The sequence below is a fragment of the Lottia gigantea genome (genome assembly GCF_000327385.1).
Source record: "Lottia gigantea unplaced genomic scaffold LOTGIsca_5, whole genome shotgun sequence".
Classification (NCBI taxonomy): domain Eukaryota; kingdom Metazoa; phylum Mollusca; class Gastropoda; family Lottiidae; genus Lottia; species Lottia gigantea.
In genome coordinates this window covers 2,318,753-2,339,326 of record NW_008709715.1, presented here as the reverse complement: position 1 = coordinate 2,339,326, position 20,574 = coordinate 2,318,753, and the positions used below count along the sequence as shown (strand labels likewise).

General features: G+C 31.6%; 1 protein-coding gene across 1 annotated transcript; it reads right to left on the bottom strand.

Annotated features, from left to right (window-relative positions):
- Positions 1-15,343: 15,343 nt before the first annotated feature.
- Positions 15,344-15,628, bottom strand: LOTGIDRAFT_106360 (hypothetical protein; the record flags this gene model as incomplete). Its single annotated transcript, XM_009061872.1, has 1 exon — positions 15,344-15,628. A coding segment is annotated over one exon (285 nt), but the record flags the coding sequence as incomplete, so codon positions are not given.
- Between the last annotated feature and the right edge of the window lie 4,946 nt (positions 15,629-20,574).

The window sequence follows — 20,574 nt, the reverse complement described above, 5'->3', positions numbered from 1 at the left end:
ATTTATTGTAAAAATGAATTATATTTTTATTCCACGTTACTTTTATTTTACTTTTCATTCCATTTTATTTTTGATTTTAATTTTCATGGAAACTTTATTATTTTGATATACAATCCTTGAATGAATTGAGACAAGACCGTATAGGAGCATTAATCAGCCTTTGTCATAAAAAGTGAAAAATAAAAAATGCAGTGTAAACAAGGCCAATAAACCAACAGATTGCCCCTTTAACCAACGCAGTCTCTTTTGTATATAAATCTAAAACATTCTCGGAAGGAACATTTTATAGACAAGGGGTGCAACTCGTATCTACTAACGCTGTCACTTCAGCCGATGACCATTGAGCTAGACTATATACTTGATACGGTATTCTGGAGTTTATTTTTCTACTTAAACGTGATGGTCGTTCAAACGTGAACCTAAATAAAAGAAAAAAAAAAAAACTACCAGGAATTTAAGATACGCTAACTAATATTTCAGATATTATATTGTAAATCGATTTTATGTGAATTTTATTGTATCATTACATACCTTAAAGGACATTCATAATTCAATAATACAACTATGACTATAAAAAACAATACAAATATACTATACAGATATAATGTTATTAAGATTGTCGTAAATTCAAAATCCTTAATTGACGTGAATATTCATTTGAAAATAACGAGATCATGCTAATTTGAAATATAGCCTGATAATAAAATTGATGATGAATTAGTACAAACTATATGACGATCCGATAAAGGCAAAGTAACCATTTCTTACCAGATAAGAAGTTGTTGAATTATTTACTCTGAAGCTAGTGTAATAAAGATGAAATCACGATGATGATTGATAAACTTATATTGTATACTTATAATAACTTGTCTTTGTTTTTCAGTTGTAATAATAACTCTTTTTGTTTGACAAGAAGAATTTAGTGTACCATGATACTGAAAGCCTAAGATTTAAAAGTGAGGATAATTTATGTTCCTGTACATTTATCGAATTTCCATAAAAAAAATATGTTACCGTTTATATCTACCCGTCTGTCGTTGTAACTGGTAGCAGATTTTCGACACCCATACCCTGTCCATATACACCTTTCGTCCATATCAATACAGTCCAGTCCGTAGTTTAGATTCTATTGTGTTAAAACTAACCCAAAACATATCTTATTTATTCCTTTTAGAAGAGTTCATGTTTCTACTAAAGTTAATCATTATATAGCGTCTTTAGGTCGAGGTAAGTGACATCCATATCTTTATTTCCAAAGATTTCACGGTTTTACGTCCTACCTGTCTGCACATAAAATTGGGCTAATGAAGACCGTCAACATCAGTGTGCAATGGGGCAATTTTTTTCATGGCATTATCCGCAGCTCCTGGAGTCCATATATTGTCCCTTCCGAAAGACTTGGGCGCTTTAAGGGATCCTACTTCGGGCAGAGGCGGATTAACCTATAGGCAAACTAAGCAGCTGCCTTTCGGCCCGCATGGAAAATTCGGCCTTTGACAAATATTGTAACAGTAAAAATTATCAAACAGTCAATAAATTTCCGCAGGCCCATCGCAAATTATCTTACTAGGAGCGTGATGTGTGAGAATCGACTAAATTGTTTAATGGTGATGAATGCCGATATCGTGCATACGATTGGTGCTGATGAGCTGATTCATATGTTCTTGAAAACAAAGATCGCAAACTTCCTGCCATAAAATTGTAATCACATCATGCTCTCTCCCTAAAATGAGAAATTAGGCCCTCTATGGTTCGTTTGCCTACGGCCCAACAAGTCCAAAATCCGCCACTGCCTTCGGGTGTAAGTTAGGCCTATGAGTAATGACACGTCATATCATAAAGTAGCCTACTAGGCATTGTTGAATGAAGTTCGAGCAGTTCTTTGAGTCCCATCAACATCAAGCCCAATGCATTATTACAAATTTCTTTACTATTTCACGAATTAATACCGATAATGTTGATAAAAATATAAAGTAGTCCTTTACATCAAATACGATAGAGTTTCACGGAAAAAGAACTCGACAGTCCGATTTTGTCAATATTTCTGATAGTAGAGTTCAGTCAAAGAATCCACATGGAATTATCGATAAAATAATTGCATTCTCCAGTTCTCTTTTTCCATAAAATAGGAACCACTTTTCGAAGACTTACAATTTCACAAATATCACAATTTTTTATCGGTCGAAATTCCTTATTAATCCCAAGCTGAAATTTTCGGATTCCAATGTCGCCATCTTGGATCTCCGGTCGTACTCTATTGCAATTTCCTCCGGATATTTTAGCGGAGAATCCAGACAGTCGTAATAGAGTTGACCCCAGAAAAATTCTATGCCTATGGAATACAATGTGGGCCATATTCTTATGCAGTTTCAAAGACTTTTAGCAATAAATCACTCTTACTTATCTAATTTTGTAAGTCAAATTTTTTTTCTTAAACCATGCATTTATCTTGAAGGAATTGTCATTAGTTATAATGACATATTATTCAAGATAACAACTAAGAAAAGTTATTCCACTGGGTATCCATACAACGGGGTTTTCTCGACTCAAAAGATCAAACATTGTAGGCTACACGAAAATAGGTGAGGCATTTTGCCGCCCTTGTCGAGTTGGTTACTCATGAAATATGGGCCGAAGTGGGGATTCATAAAGAAAATCAAAACAAACCAATTTTAATTATTTTAGAGAATACCTGAGCAAACTTCTGAGACATAAAAAAATAGGTTATTTTAATCTGACGAAATAAGGTGTTAAATGCTTATAAGCACGAAAATAGGTTATACCACTGTATATGTTGTTGTTACAACCCCTCTGACCTTAAGAAGGCTACACACAAAAAATGACAACCGGAATTATCTTCAAAAGTGTGAATTAGTAAATGATAAGTATAAAAACTTACATTTTCATGACTAGGTAATGGTATAAGAAGGATGCATTTAACAATTCATCGAGAAAAAGGAAATTGAACAAAATTATTTCGTGTCGGGATACTTTATCCTTTAAAAAAAAATAAAGTACCGGTAGTCCGAAGTAGCATATTATTGATACAACAACTGTATCAGTTTTAGGCAGAATACTAATCCTTTAGGCCCTATATATTTGTGATGTACATTTTTGAAAAAGACATCGTACGGCATCATGTTGACACTTACTGACTGAGGATGAAATAACGGGATTTTCTCTTTTGTTTCCAATTATTTCTGTCATACGTTTTCCGACTATTTATAGAAAATTTATTTCCGGGTTGAAACAGATTAATTATTAATACAAAATACAGAAATAAAGAGAAATAAAACGTACATTAGACTCTGTTATAAATACAAGGATGGTTAGGGGTTGGGTATGCTTATCGCCTATAACAAATATGTCTGAAATTCAACAATTTCTATCTAATATGAAGCAGATGTAATCTAAAACTTTTATGTGTAAACTGTGAAAAGAAATAAACTGAAAGTAGACTATGAACTTCTTCCGAACGAAATAGGTAGCTGACGTCAATGTATAAAAGGATTTCCTACCTGCGACTTATTTTAATATAAACTTATCAGCCCGACAGAATGTTTTATTAAATGATGACTTACATTGTTACAGGTAACTATCAACTTCATAATGATCAATACAGTTTCATCTACAGTTACCGAATTTCTTCAAAATTAAAAAACAGAATTTATTTTTTTAATTTCTAAGAAGTTTCCTCAGATATTCTACAAAATAATAAAAATTGGTTTGTTTTTCGATTTTCTGTATGAATCCCTCACCTTCATGAGTAACCAGCTCGACAACGACTGCAAAACTTTGTGTACAATGTTTGATCTATAAAAATAGTCGAGAAAAACGCATTCTATGGATACCCAGTGGGATAAATGTCTTTTGTTAGTATTTTACTTTCATAATAATTCATTATAACATGACAATTCTTTCAAAGAACAAAAAAATAGTGACTGACAAAATATGATAAGTAAACTGTAATTTATAATTTATTGCTAAAAGTCCTAGAAACAACGTAAAAATACATTGTGTTCCATAGAATTTTTCTGCTGACATGGAATCCACTAGTTTGTCATGTGACTTTGTTCACTGGAATATATTCTAGTAGACGACACTTGGAATTCCAATTACAGCTTGACATTTGGTAATAACTGAAATCTGCCATTTTGCTTTGGAAACGATAGGAAAAATTCTGCAGGACGTTTGAGAGATAACCCATTTTTATCAAAACAAGCAAATGCTGAGGTCATGACAGGTTGCACATGTAAATTATTGATCATTTCTGGAGATGCACGAAATTAGATTTGTACGAAACCCTCTATTTGCCTCAGCAAGTATGATGTTATAATTTGACAAAATTAGAAATTGGCCCTAAAAAACTGTCAATTAGCAGCTTTTCGAAAGTTGAAGCAGATGATCTAAACTGAAAATTAGATTTAAAAATAGTAATCCATGTTTTATATTCGTTCAAAGATTTAGACACTTAAAACTATGATGAGAAAATTTATTTATTTTGTTATTAAATTTAAGTTCAATCACCTTACACAATAGTTTGACAATATTTCAAGTACGTACATCATTATATCAGTAACATATCTATATGTGGAGTATTTTAGATGAAATAAGCATACTATTGATTTATAAAATATATATATTATGATGTTACCAGTATCTCATTTAGTCCCAGCTTTTACTTAAGGATTGTTAATTAAAATATCTAATGTTAGGTAACTAATTATATCATATTTTTTTCAGACATTTTTGGTGGTATCTCATCTCAAACAGTCAAGCAAAAAATTGGATTTTGCTTTAGTGGTTGGGATGGAACCTACAAAAAGTGTTGATACCCCTAAAAATGTGTCGACCTCAGAACAAGCAAATGTCTATGAAATTGAGAACCTTATGAAAGAATTAAAGGTTTTGAGAAATGAAAATACCATATTAAAAGGAAGATTACGAGGAATAGATACTCTAGGTAAGGCCTGATGATCTTGTCCAAATGCACATAGACAGTTTTCATTACCACACCATATATCGTGTGCTGTACATATATTACAACAGAGTCTGGTGTTATCTTTAATTTTAAAAATTGATCTGCATTGTATATCATCCTTGGACAAAGCAGTGAAAGACTATCTTTTAGGGAATATTGTTGTTTAATGTTACTTTACTATCTAAAATATTTTAGAAAAAATTAAATCTGATGTGCATTTCAAGAAAAATGTATATTTCTATGGAAGATGCAATTGTCATTTTAAGACCAATATTGGCCTTTCCACTGGCTATCTAATATTGGTAGTAGCTACCTGTCAGAATCTGCTAACAGTAAAAACTGTCAGGTAGTTAAATTTAACACTAATAGCTGACTATATTCTTCTAATTTAAGGTGCTCTGTTACAAGAAGCTAGAGATACTAACCAAAGATTAAATGAACAGAAGAATAAACTTCAACAGAGACTTGATGACTCTCTCAATCAGAAAGAGGTAAGTTTGTTTCAAAGTTTCAGTTTCAACAAAATGACAAATGAGAATTTGGATGAATATGATTAGTGATGTATCTAACCAAAAAAATAACTGTTTAGCTGATATGTATTGATTTTGATGTGGTATTTCATTATCTTCAATATATAAGATGAGTTCATAAAGGTTTCACACCCCTTCATATATGTTAAAGTGACATATTTAGCATTTATTTACTTCAAGTATATGAATGCAATATTGCAAATACATCTTGTACCAAATGATATACACATACAAAGACTAGAAAATCATAAAATCCCTTTAGAAGAGTGGCTTCACAATTATGTTTTCTTATTCAGAAAATAACCATCGCGTCCACTGGGGAAGTTATAACTTCTATATCAGATATTGGACAAATATATCAACCTATTACAACAGAGACAAACGATAGCCTACCAGTTGAACCAGCATCTTCAAATCTTGTACAAGAATCTAATGCTGTTAAACTCTCGGTAACAGTGTCTGGTGTTGTCGGCGGGAATTCATCCTGTATAACATCACTGGTTAGTTTACCTGATTCACCACAAGCTACACATGGTCAAACACAAGCTGGAATGAAAGAGAATCAATTACAACCTTCAGATTCTATCGGTGATGATCAGGACTTACAATATGATTCGGACAAACTGGAAGAACCAAGCTACTCTAAAACAGAAGATTTAAACAGTTTAAACATAGTCAGTTTCATTAGTCCATCATTTAGTGAGGTTGGGAGTAGTAACATGGACGAAGCTTCCTCTAGATTTGATGGTCACCTGAATGTTGAGTCACTACATATACAATCACATTCTGTAAGTTATTTAAGATTAATGAGAATTCCAATTTGTTAAGTGCTTTATATACCTTTGTATTTTAGATTAATATAGCATTCTTCTTTGAAGCAGATTTGAAGAGAAGAATCACTTGACATTTGACACGATGGTGTAGTCATCTCAATATTTGTAAATGATGTCATATTATTGGTTATAACCAAAAATAATGATATTTTCTTTACCCGTTACCTTACTGTTGAGTTTGCAGTGAACAAAACATTGGATTCAGATTCGAAAAAAAGGCCTGAAAATTAGGTCTTAAATATCAGATGGTAAAGCAAATATCTAGATGAATATATCATTTTGAACTTAATATACTTTATGAACATTCTTTTATAAACAAGATAAAGAAAAATTAAAGTAACTTACCTTAACTAATCAGACATCTTGCTTAATAAATGCTTCACTTACAGGAATTACATGACTTTCAAATCCATTCTGTATGTCCATCTGCTGGTGATAGTCTGAATCCAGTAAAATTACAAGAGACATTATTATTTGTCAAAGAAATTAGTGACGATCGGAAGAAATACAGAGTAAGAATTGAGAAATTTTATCATTATTTTTGACAGTGTGTCAGTTTTTATAACAAATGCCCAAAACTATTTACAATGCAAGAAGCAGGACACAATTTGCCTCCACACTTTCAACAGAAAACTCATTGCCAGTCAATGATAATTGTATGAAAGGGGCATAATGATGCATTATTCCTATCTAGCATTTGCAGGGGGTGATGATTGCTGAAAATGCCATGGAATAAAATAATTGTCTCTATATTATGTCAAACTTTATTCTAATTGTTATTTTCATTAAAGGATTTATACCATGTTATAACTAAAGAAAATGGTATGATTAAGAAACAGATAGTTTTATTGAAGTAAGTAGAGATTAACTATAATATTACTTATTACTAAGTACCAAATATTTAAATATTTTCATAATTAAAGAAAATGTTATCTTAATACATTTAGACCAGGGAAAAAAATGCAGCAGAAGTAATATTTGACATATTACATATAATGTGTATTCTCACATTGAAAACAACCTGGTATTGTCTTTCTTCCATAGCCTGATATAATGCAGAACATTAATATTAGTTAGTGCCACAGTCAATTATATAAATGGCTTTTATCAAATATTATGCTTGTTTCAAACAGAGATGAAAACCAAAGGCTGTTACTTAAAATACGACAACTGGAACATTTTCGAGATAATATTGAAAGTGAAAGTTTGACACAAGCAGTCAACAAAGACTGGATACATATATCAACCAAGAAGGTAAGTTATAATTTATATTTGAGTGTTGATTATCTTAGTATTTGGTTCTGGCCAAGAATATGGTTAAATTTGCCAGTGAATTTGACAGAAACTACAGTTAAGGTTCTGATGATTTTGGTGCTGAATGGTTTTTGAGTAAATTATATTCATACCTTTCTGCGAAACATTTTTAAAGGCCAGTATGCATTTGAATCATTTCTCAATTTGGTGCACAGATATATCAAATTTTGTTTTCACCATTGATATAAAAGATATAATTATTACTAAGCATGACTTAGAACAAAAATATTCTGATTTTCTTAAGATAAAAATTGTACTGTATCATTCAGTTTTAACTCTGCTATTAGACTATTTTTTAAAATATTTCACGAAATTAGGACATACTCTCACTTTAGTACACCTAATATCAAATCACACCATTCATAACAAAGCTTAATTCTGGGGTTTTCTGAACAGGAAGAATAATAATGACAGTATTTAGTACAACATTATTTTATTGTATATAGGTAATGAAGGAAGAAGAAGTAAAACGTAACTTAGACCATTCAAACGCTATCAAACAAATTGGGGAAGTAAGTATATAATTGTATTGTATTAATAACTTTATATAAATGAAAGGTTAAAGGTTTTAATGCAATACTTATCTATGTAAACTATGAAAATGTATCTTATTTCGGAGTTACATTTATATCTGAACTTTTCTTTTGATCATATCTTTATGTTGTAGTAAGATCTTGACATTTGGTAGTGGAGAGTAACACTAATTATATTATTATTAAGAACTTTTATTCCTATCCATTTCAGCTCTTGACTGAGCTAACAGGATATTAATTTGCAAATTGTCCAAAGAGTCCAAATTGAAGTTTTGATTGTTGTCAAAATTACGAGAAATGTTTATAAATTTCTGAAGTCATATAACAGGCCGAACATTAATCTTAATTTTTTGTACTTAGCTCAAGACTGCCAATAAAGCATGGCAAACTAAATGGGATAGCTTAGAGAAACAGTATTCCACCAGGAACAGGTCACTTGAGAAAGAAATCGACAGTTTGAAGTCTGAAATCAAACGTTTAAGTAAAACACATGAAGAGAATCAACTAGAAGCTGATAAAATGTTGATGAATGCTAAACAACGAGTCGAAGAGGAAGAGGTTTGTTCAGTTCACTTGATTTGATTGCCTGATTGTTTCTTTGACACAGACCAGTTGTTTCTTGGGCACAGACTTGTTTTTTTCCTTTGAGCAGAGCTATTCTATCCTTGGCATAACCAATTGTTTCCTTCGCATATATTTGCTGTTTCTTAAGCACATACCATTTGGTTCCTTGGCAAAGAGTCATTGCTGCATAGATAATCCTTGTGATTGTTATGTTAAACATTTTAAAATCATAAATAGGACAAGTCCCATATTATATAAAACATACTTGTTTAATTATCAATTTGGTAGGAAGCTAAGATGGCTGCCAATGACTCTCTACATAAAGCTAACCAAGAATTAAAAGGAGTAAAGTTGAGAGTAGAAGAATTAGAAAGAGAATTAGATGATGTTAAAAGAAAAAAAAGTATTGTAGAATCTGAACTTTCAATACTTCGAGTAAGAATAGAACCATATATGATATGACTACCGTATTATTTGTTAATTAACACTGTATAAATTTTAAAAGGACAGTTGAGCCATATTTGAGGGTTATTTTGGTCAGAAATGTACGTAAATCGCATCATTCCTTCAAAAATATCTCAAACAAGGAATTTATTTTCCTATTTCTAAATATATGTCTTTCCTATATAAGGAAACTGTTTAACCTTCAAACACAAGCTGTGAACACTATTACTGATTATCTTAGCCAAAAAATCTCTGAGACTAAGGTACAATTGATCAGATGAATGGCGCACCTGTCCTTTTAACACAGAGAATTTGTTATTATCTAGATTACAACTGTAACTCAAATTTGCACATTTGCACTTATTATGTATGTTAAAATTGCTGCAATGAACAGAAAATGAAGGCAAACAATAGATTGATTAATGATAAACAATTAAAAGATTTTTGTTTATTTTGATTGGAAATGAACTTTAATTTTAAGTATAACATGTATTGTAGAATGCTGGACAAGAACGAGAAAATGACAAGAAGAATAAAGATACTTCTATAGCGGTTTTAAAACAACAGGTATTACTTGAACTCTCTAAACAATGATCAGTGCACTTTATATCACATTTAATACATTTTGAAATATAGCAGTGGACAATGCATACTTATCATATCAGTTTTGTATAATTAGATATATTGTTTGTATATTGTATTGATTTTGATTTCTCAAATCCTTTAAATGTGATTCAACCAATCATTGACAATAAGGTAGCACTCGATTGGAGAGTTCTGAACACGTTGCGTCCGTTTCAATTCTGTACTCAATAGAATGGACGGAAGTGGAATATGTCACTTTCAAAATTTTCTCATAACTTTCCTTCTCCACCATTTTTAGTACAGTCTGCACCTACTATTTGTATCGACACATGGGGAAACGCTTTCCAACTTGTTTTATTGAACGTCCCGATGATTCCATGAATCAGAATACACCAATTATGTGACCCTATAATATTATGAGGTGCCTGTTGAGCATGATTGTTGTTTACATCCAATATATATTTCTGGATACTTACTTACTTAAAGAGATCTTATGTTTATACTGCAATCTAAGCGTGTGTGTAATAATTTTCGGTTATTTATTTATCAGATAGCAATTTGTACTGAAGATTTTGAAAGAGAAAGACTAGATCGTGCTGCAGCTCAATCAGCTAGAAGTGTTCTACAGGAAGAGAATAATCAATTAGTGACAGAGAAACAGAGTCTGACAGCCCAGGTTAACAGAATGAAACGTCAGGTATTTATATAATCTTTTTATTCCTATGTGTCCTTTGTGTACTTATTTCTGAACACTATAGCAAATTATTTGTCTTGGATTTTATTTTCATATCATCTGAATTCAGAAAATTTCAAGATAGTAAACAATGGCTATATTTCAATCTTCACAGAATCTGATGTACTTCTCATGAATTTTTTTCTTCTTCAATTTAAGTCGTGTTGATATTTATAAATATAATATTTGCTGTAGTACTGCAGGTCTATTCATAATTTTGTAGTACCCCTTCCATTTATATTTTGGTTCAATCTGTTTTAGCTTCAAGATATAGAATTAGAACACACAAGACTTAAATCTGATAATGAAAATCATCAAACTCATATCTCTACATTGAAAGCAGAGGTAGATAATCTCTTTATAACATAGACTTAGATGCCTAGTTTGGGCCAATTTGCAATTAATAAAGAGAAAGAGATAGTCTATTCTGCATAACCATCATTTACTCAGTTTTAGTGTTAACTGAGACTTTGAATAATGCTGGGTACTCCTTATATATAGAAATGTTACCCCTTTGAAGACTAACAGATCATGAGAGCAGATTTGATTTCCTATGGTTTATTTTTAATGGTTATTAACTATATTGACATGGTATAATGTTTTAATTTGAAAATAATATTTGTAATAAATATATTTATACCCATACTAAGCATGTCCATGGTTGGTCATTGATGCAAAGGTTGTCTTAATATGAAGATGTGTAAAGCTGTGAGAATTTTAAGAGGCTTCTAGGTGATTAAAGCTTGATCAAAATTGGATTTTTTAGAATCAGAGTTTAAGAGGTCAATTACAATCAGCCCGGGCTCATAGAACATACAGCCAGGTTCAGAATAATACACCACCAATGAGAGAGTCTGTACATCTACCTAATCCTATATCACCTCATGTACAAGCAGGTATATATTATACTTTTTTATGTTATCACAGAATACATGTAGCATGATTTATCATATATATGCTTGATGTATAACCTTTGATCCATCAGGCCTTTATTCCAAAAAAAAAAAGAAAATTCTTTTCACAAACCATTGCATTAGGAGGAAATCACTGATTGGTAAAATTGAACTATGACATTAGTAGGAGTAAAGTAAGCCTATAAGTTTTTGATGTTGGAAAGAAAAAACACTTGACATATACCATTGAATATTATTCTTCAATTGAACAAAGTAGGGAGAATATATAAATATTTGTTTATTCTTTTAGTTCCAAGGACAAATAATGTAAAATCAAGATACCCCAAAAACCCATCTTTAGAACATTTGCCAGGAGCATGGACCTGTGGTCGATGTACCTATATCAATTACCCTGGTAGAACAGTGTGTGAAGTGTGTGGCTGTATTACAGGTAAATAAAATATTTTACCATTGTAAAAACTAGCTCTCTACAATAGTTAACAGAAAAATGTTTTGTCTTACTGTGAAAAATCTATAGATAACTTAACAGCTTGTTTAGAAAATATTTTTCCTGGCTGAACAACTAATTCAATAAAGTATTCTGAAAGATGATTCATATTTTCCTATTTTATTTTCAGAGAATGGTAATCATCACATGCAGGTATTTTATTTTAACTTTTATCCATCTCAGATTTATTTTTCTAAAACATCAATACAATAGTAAGGATACAGTTGAGTCAGTGAATTATACAGTATTTATTTACCATATAATTGTGAATATAGTGCACACCATTTCTTAGCCTCAAGTGATGGGGGAGTTAAGCTTGTAGATGTGATGATGAGAATTTATATCTGAAATATATTTCAGCAGCATGAGATGTGCTCATTTCAATTAGAATCTAGGATTTGTCAGATCTATGAAATCCTGATTTTGCAATGAAATTATCCTAAACAAACAGGATATCTTGAAACCACTTGACATTTAAGGGTAGTAAGAAGGTGACTTTTGTGTGTGCATCAAAAAATATTTCAAACGAAAATTATTTCAGGGTTTACAGCCACGTGGACCTCTAGATTATGGTCAAAGAGATTTAGTGATAGATTAAACTGATAACTAGGTAAGTATTCTTACTGTCTTTCTCATTGATTGATCTTTACTTTAAACCATTATCCAATAAGCAAATATTCTTGTAAGAAAGGTTGTTTCAAAAATTTAAAGGCCAGGCCAAGTGTGATGATCCATTTCTTTGTTTTGAGTAGATACATGGTTATAGAATTAATAATGCATGGAGCAAACGATAGCCACCAGAAATTGAGTTTTAACTCGATCATTATTTTTAAGCTTGTTACAACCAATCTCAGTAGCTATGAGGACAAAATGTGAATTAATTTGGTGTCACATTTTGTTCTTTCATTTGAAAATTTTACTAAAATTATTTTTCAGATCATGACCAATCATACACTGATGTAACATTTCAAAACTGACTCGTCTTGATCCACCCACCATGATGTCTTAAATTAACCAGCAGCATCAGAACTTTCAGGATTGCAGTTGTTGTCAAGGCTGTTTATTTGGCAGTATTTCAGAACATGACATGCAGACTGGCAATGATCTGGCAAGGATCTTTTAACCATCAAGTATAGTGTCAAACAAAATTCCAACCTTGACAACATCTAATCCTACTGCAAAAAAAACATAATTTTTTTTACCTTTCCCAGCTATAGGTGGAAGGTTCATGTTTTGACAACAACAGAAATGTTAGTTAAAAAGTGGAAAATTCAGTAGTGTTAAGTCACCTTTATAATTCATAGTAACAGAAGTAAAGAAAAGAGAATGAAGATGAATTTATTTCTGTTACTATTAGTTATAAGGTTGACTCATTTTCATTATTTACCTAAATGAAAATACAAAAGAATTATTGGGCCTTGTTCTCAAAAACTTAAAAAAAGACAGTTTGAACTAAATACATTAACCAAAATGGTTCTTTGAACGAAATTCAAATTTATAATTGACCAATTAGATGAATAGAAAATTTTAAGTCTTTTGATTTTTGAGAACAAGACCCAAGACATAACCCAATATGACAATAAAATGTATAGTAATATGCATTTTGAGAAAAGCTTGTGTAAAATTCTCAGGTATGTGAACGTAGCTTTTTGCGATCACACAACAATGTAGATTACGAACACAGCTTTGAAGACTGATCTGACATAAACACCAAGTAATCGAGTATATGATATGGTATTTTCATTTGATAAACAGAAGATGTACATATAAATTAGGTCTGAAGTATTTCAGAAAATGAAAACTATTTTTTTTGTGAATATTTCAAACATGATAAGATATTAAAATTTTGATTGTATTTTGATATTTGTGAGGAAATTTTCACAGAAAAAAAGAAAAGTTTTTAATGATTAAGGTTCTTATTTCATTTATTATTTTTTTATGTATTGTTTGTTTTTTTTCCACACTGTTTAGAAGGGTGTCAGCAACTTATAATTTTATATTATAGATGTTAAAAACTGCAGGAGTGCAATCTACAATAATAATAAAACACAATAATTACACTTATAATGATGCATTATACAATAATTGTTACAAAAATTGAAAGATATACAATATATATATTTATTTATTCCCATAATCTTTATAAATAAACAACAATTTCAACTGTTTGTAAAGAAATTATATCAATAATTAATACATATATAATTTTGACAAATGTATTTTTGCAGAAAAATTTTATTTTGTTTTTCACAATCTATTGTGAAATTTGGATTGTGCTCCATTATAGTATGCGTTTTCTTTTTTTTGTGCTTGTAATCACTTTGCTTAATATTATATTCCACAGCTTTATCCCACAAATCTGTTCTCCAGTTCTCCTCAAATAAAAGGACATGTAAAGCCATTGGTATGTCTTGTCAAAGTAACAGATAGTACAAATATATAGATTTATTATAAAACTGAATCTGAAAAAAATCACTATTTTGTGAGTTTGATAAAATTAAATATGCAGTGAAAATGAGGATATCTTTTATTCAATGTTTATTCAAAATCATTATAGTATTAATATTACTTATGCTTTAAATAAAAATGTTGTAAAATTATTAATTAGTAATTTGATTGAATTTGTGTGTAGTGTAACATTTAACACCCATTTTGTTTCCTACTTCATGACCTCGGCCAGTGTTTTTTTGAGAATACTATTCTCATCTCACTCTCACATGGTATCAATCTGCGTTTTCGCCACTTTCATGGTCTATATGCAACTGACAGAAATAGTTCTTTTGTTGTTTGTTTTGCACTGCAGTAACTTAGTTGTAACTCAAGAAGTTGTCAATTCAAAAGTTCTTGTTTGAAATTCCAAGAGTGGAAATCGAAAGAGCTGTTTTACTGGATTTTACAGAAACCATAAGACTTTCTATAATTTACCTCTTTTGAAAAACTCCACAGAATTTTCATCCTTACAACAACAATAATAAACGGGGTTGGGGGTCGAAGATTTCAAAATGCAGAATTTAGTGGCCTTGACATAGCCTTCTAATATGGGGGGGGGGACGAAATATCTGAGATTGCCCGAATTTCCAATCAAGTTATGAGATTTTTGCCCTAAAAACTTGCTTTCGGTGCTGCGAGGGGAGGGGGGCGAGGCTGACCCCTTTGTTCCCCCTTTGGCTCCGCCACTGATGAAAAAGCAAAGAGTAAGAGGATGGTTTCTCTTGAAGTTTATAATAAATAACATTAATTAATTACATGAGTTTAATGCACCAATAAATAGTGAAATATAAAAGGAATAAAATACATACAATACAGTTATCTGAGTCATGCACCATTAAATATCACAGCATTGTTCATTATTTATTTATCCTATAGTCATTGGATTTCATAATAATAATTAAAGCACTATTAGTTTAGTTGTCTTTTACTTTCCCTTATCTACAACCACATTCTGAGGCTATCATTTCTTCGTGATGTCGTACAACAATTTCATCAAATTCATAATACAACATACTTAAAGGATTGAGTTTGGTTGGAACACAACAGGCGGGTGGTGCGGAATTCTTTCGTTTAGATCTCATTAATGTTTGTAACATAGCATGGTTTGTTGGTTTGTATTTAACATCAATTGGTGACGCACATTCACCGTAACAAAATCTAGCATTGAATTTTTTAGGGTGAATAATCCACTGTCCCCATCCAATTGAATTGAAATCTACTTCAAAATCGTGGAGTTGACATCCGCTGTTTCTTTTGCCACCTCGGTTCCATTTCCGCCTGTTTCTACTCTGCCTGTGTCGTTTCTGTCGAGATCGAACTGTATCTGGTTTAACTTGTTCAGTCTGTATTTCGTCAGTATAGGATTTATAAACATTTGATAAAAATTCACCATCTTCCAGATAAAACACAATCAAAGATTTTGGTCCTTGTTTTCTGGATAATTTAAGTTTCTTAGGTACTTTAATATGGATAGAGATATTTCCATGATAGCCATTTATCCAGGGACTGACTATCCGACTAACGTCAATAATTTCGTATTCATCTTCAGCTTTCGTTATATCTCTTATTATCAACTTCTTTAATACAGAATCTCCTCTTTTAACTTCCACTTGAAACCTTAATTTTACTCCTGCCTTAGATTTCACTGGATGGCGTATAAATCGAATTTCTGCTGATCGAAGACGTTCATTCTTAGGTAAGTGAGGAATAGAAAAATATAAATGTTTGTGGGGCTTCCTTGCTTCCAATATTTCAGCTGAAATGATAAAATGGAAAATCATGAATATTAAAATGAAATGGAATCTGGATAAATTTTTACAGAAAGTAAACAATTTGAAGAAAAGAAAATGAAATATGCTAAATAATTAAGACATGCTGTAAGAAGTTACTCTCAAGATGTACAATAATGAATTTTAAATTTGTAAGCTGGAAATGATAAATAGTATATGCCTACCTTTGGATGAAAAACTACGAATAGTGTCAGATTGAGCGATGTCTACTTTCTCCCAGGATTTTCCCGAACTCTTGGCTACACTCTTGCCCTGTTGTAAATCATTGAATAGTTTCACCATAAAAACAGTTGACGCTTTCTGATAGTCGACCACAGATCTTCCACTGCTGTAAAATAATTCCAATATTTCCTCTTCTGGTGCCAGTAATTTTTGGTTATCTGGTGCTATAAAGTTGGATTTATCTGGTATAGTCGGCCATCCTTGTAAATTGATATTCCTCGTCAGAACTTCACCGATCAACATCCAAATACAACTAAACACATAATATACATTCATCTTCCTTTATATACTGAGTAAAAACTTGGTATCATTAATGTTATTGCTTGTTGCTTTCTCAAGTGGTTGATGAGAGCAGGTATGGTTGTGTTATGACCTTGTTGAGATACAGAACAGGTTATATACACCCCTGTCCTTTACTTGCATTAAGTGGCATTAATTTCTGTACAATAGCTACCTGTTATCATTGAGACGGGGGTCGTGGATTAAGGGACCTTGAGTTCAGATATTTAACCCTTTCCGTCCTAAATCAGACACTCAACTTACTATAAGTAGGTAGAAGTTGAAATAATCACCGTGAAACAATAGAATCGTTTAATCATTATAATAGAATCGATTAGGAGAATCGATTGATTTTTATTGTACCTGGATTTAACCAATAAATAGGAAAGTAAACACCGGGGTACCTGCCTTATCCCCACATCTGAGCGGTTTGTTTACCCTTCTTTAAAAGTTTTGTTATGCAAAATATGTCGTTTGTCTGGACCAAGATTGACAGATTTGGACCAACCGATATTTCAGTAAAAACTTTCAATTTTGTTAGGGCGGGATCGAGACAGTACCCCCAGGGATTGTAGACATCTCGATTGCATCTGATGAATAAGGTAAAGTGTAGAATTATCTCAACATCATCTTGTCTAATTTTGCACGCGACTTCACCAATTAAAAGTTTTCAATCAGCGATTACATGATGGTAGATAATGAAGATGAATTGAAAGTGATAAGAATCGAACTCGCATCCTTTTTCTTGTTAATAGATCTGAAAGCGATAAATAATCATTTAATTTCTTGAAATGTAACGCCCATGGCTCACAAATAACAACCTTGGTACATCATCCTTAACAAAATAAAGCAGTTTAACAATAGATGGATTAGGAATCATCGTTTGCCTTAATCCAACCTGACCAAAGATGCCCCGTGGACACAGTCAGTTTGATTACTTTTTGGACGTGACAAACAGACTGGGTTACAGTGACGAATGACTTTCATATCGCTAATGGCTTCACAACAAATGTGGTATCTTTCTCTATTTGAAAATATTTAAAACTTAAAGTTGTTTATTATAACGAGTCTCTAATTACTTTTAATTGCAATTAATAAAAAACATAAATCACAATTATTCTATAATATAACAATATCATCTTTGGTAGAGTATGAATCTTACACTTGGTTTCAGTTGTTCGAGATATTTGAGAAGAATTGAAATATCACAGTTTCAATCCAAAAGGGATTAGATATTTTGGAAGGAATAATGGAAGGTTCTGTCGTGGGAAATTCAATTTGGGACGTTTAAATTGCATTTAGTGAAATATTAAATCTTATTATTTATAGAATATATTTTAAAGAACAACTGGATTATCGTTAATCTGTAATCTGTTTGGTGTAGAGATTGAGATAATCTTCAAAACAGTTCCTGATTTAATTATTGCTTCGACATGTTTTTTTTCTTTGAATTCAACGTCTTTTATTGCTTCTCGAAACATTCAGATTATTAAGGTAAAAATCTCTATAAGGTTGTGGATCATTTTCTGCATTCCATTTTGAAGTAAATACCTTCCAGATGAATAATCGATCTCCGAACATTCTGTAGATCAGTTGGACGTAACGTCCTTTGATAAAATCTAATGAGATGCGTATAAATCAATACCTTGAAAATTGACTGAAAATGGAGACTTTTTCCCATTTGTTGAATTTCATTCACAAATCAGCTTATTAAATCCAGAGAAAGTCGTGGGAAAATTTAAGAAAATTATATTTGGGACGTTTTAATTGCATTTAATGAAACGTGAAATCTTATTATTTATAAAATATATGTAAAAGAACAACTGGATTGTGTTAATCTTTAATCTGTTTTTAATCGCAATAATCTCCAATACTGTTCCTTGTTGCGGTTGCCCTTCATAACTAATGTCGGAGATTGACACAGGAATTTTGGGTATATGCTTTGCCTTTACCACGATAGCACTCGATGTGAAATTTGGTTAAAGATTTCTCTTATACGTTCGCTCGTGATGACTTGTAAAAGTAAGATGCCATGGTTAAAACGATGCAGGATTGATTTTATGTGCCAGCTTATAAATTTCTTAATATGAACAGACCTGAAGGTCATATTGTATCTTGAAATAAGCATCCGATTCAAAAGCAATTGGGTTGTTTTGTTTTGTCCTACTTTATTTTGAAGGGCGAGGAGGGGGGGGGGGGGGGGTTTGGGGGGGGGGGGGCAGAGATATTCTCCGTCGTGGGAAAGTTAAGGAAATATAATTTAGGAAGTTTTAATTGCATTTAGAGACACATAAAATCTTTATAAAATCTGGAACATCTGGATTATCGCTAATCTTTAATCTGTTTTTATATTGAGATAATCTCCAGTAATTCTGTTCCTCACTGTTCCCAGTCTGAATAATCAGAATCTGACACCTACCTTCAGACTTGATGTCTAACATATATTATGCAACATTCCAAGACAGGAACATTGTGGTCTGGTAAATATGTCAGAATAGATTATTAGTTTTGGACTAACTTATCCACAAACAGACTGCTCAAATTTTAGTTATCAATATCATTGACTCAGTATGTGCTGTTGAATAAAATTGTTTTGTCCATTTTGCTAATCAAATCTACACAGTGTACCCGCAAGTTTTAAATGAATTTTTTTTTACGATGCAATAATTTTTTTCTAATTATATCATTAATTTAGTATTAATATTATGTGAATTATCTTGTTGTGTTTGACTCTTAGTTAGGTTTCTGTCAGTTTAATTAACAAATAACATGGAGCTTTATTTCTCCAACTATATATTCAGAGCATTCGCCTGGGAAAATTTAAGAAAATTATGTTTGGGACGTTTTAATTGCATTTAGTGAAATATGAAATCTTATTATTTATAAAGTATATTTAAAAGAACAACTGGATTATCGTTAATCTTTAATCTGCTTTTGTGTAGAGATAATCTTCAGTGCTGTTCCTTACTGTTTCCCTGTTTAAGTCGTGTTACCGAAAAGTGTTTGCAACTCTGGGAGAGAGTCGTCAATTCAAGTTAGAATATCAACATTATAATTGTCATGGTCGCCGATTGAAGATGGACAAACAGTCTTTATGTTCTCGAATATTGCTCAAATATTATATTCAAAATGGCATGTCTCATAAGTAAGCCATAATCTTCAGCGTCTACTGCAGTCTAAAAGCCATATGTTGTCCTGTCATTGCAATTACTGAGTAATTTTCAGAATATTAGAATAATCATGTTGTTCTGAAACATTCTAGACACGTAACGGTTAATTTGATTTATAAACTGATCTTTAAACTTCAGATCTGATAGTCGCCATTCGTGGAAATTTAGATTCTATAAGCATTGAAAGATGATTTACGACACCAAATCCTTCAGCAAATTCTAATCGCTATCGACTCAGCCAGCCTATTGCTGTGATTTGTGATTCTAAATTATTTTCGGTGAGAAAATGTTTCTGTATTTTATGCAAGACATGTAAATTGCATTTAGTGAAATATAAAATCTCATTATCAATAAAATATATTTAAAAGAACCACTGGATTATAGTTAATCGTTAATCTGTTTTGTGTGGAGATAATCTCTAGCAATACTATTCCTTTAAAGTGTCTTTCAGAACTATAGGCCTATAATATGTATTATTTTTATGTTTCAGCGATAATAATACAGTTTAATACCAAACTCATTATATATTTCTACATTTCTAGACTAAAGGCGATGTCCCTATATAGGTAATTCTAAATATATAATTTCTAAACTTCTGTAAAATATTCATATTCTGATGTCAATAAACTCACAAGTAATGCAGTGGCGGGGGGGGGGGGGGGGGGGGGGGGGGGGGGGGGGTATAAAAAAATATTACTATTACTA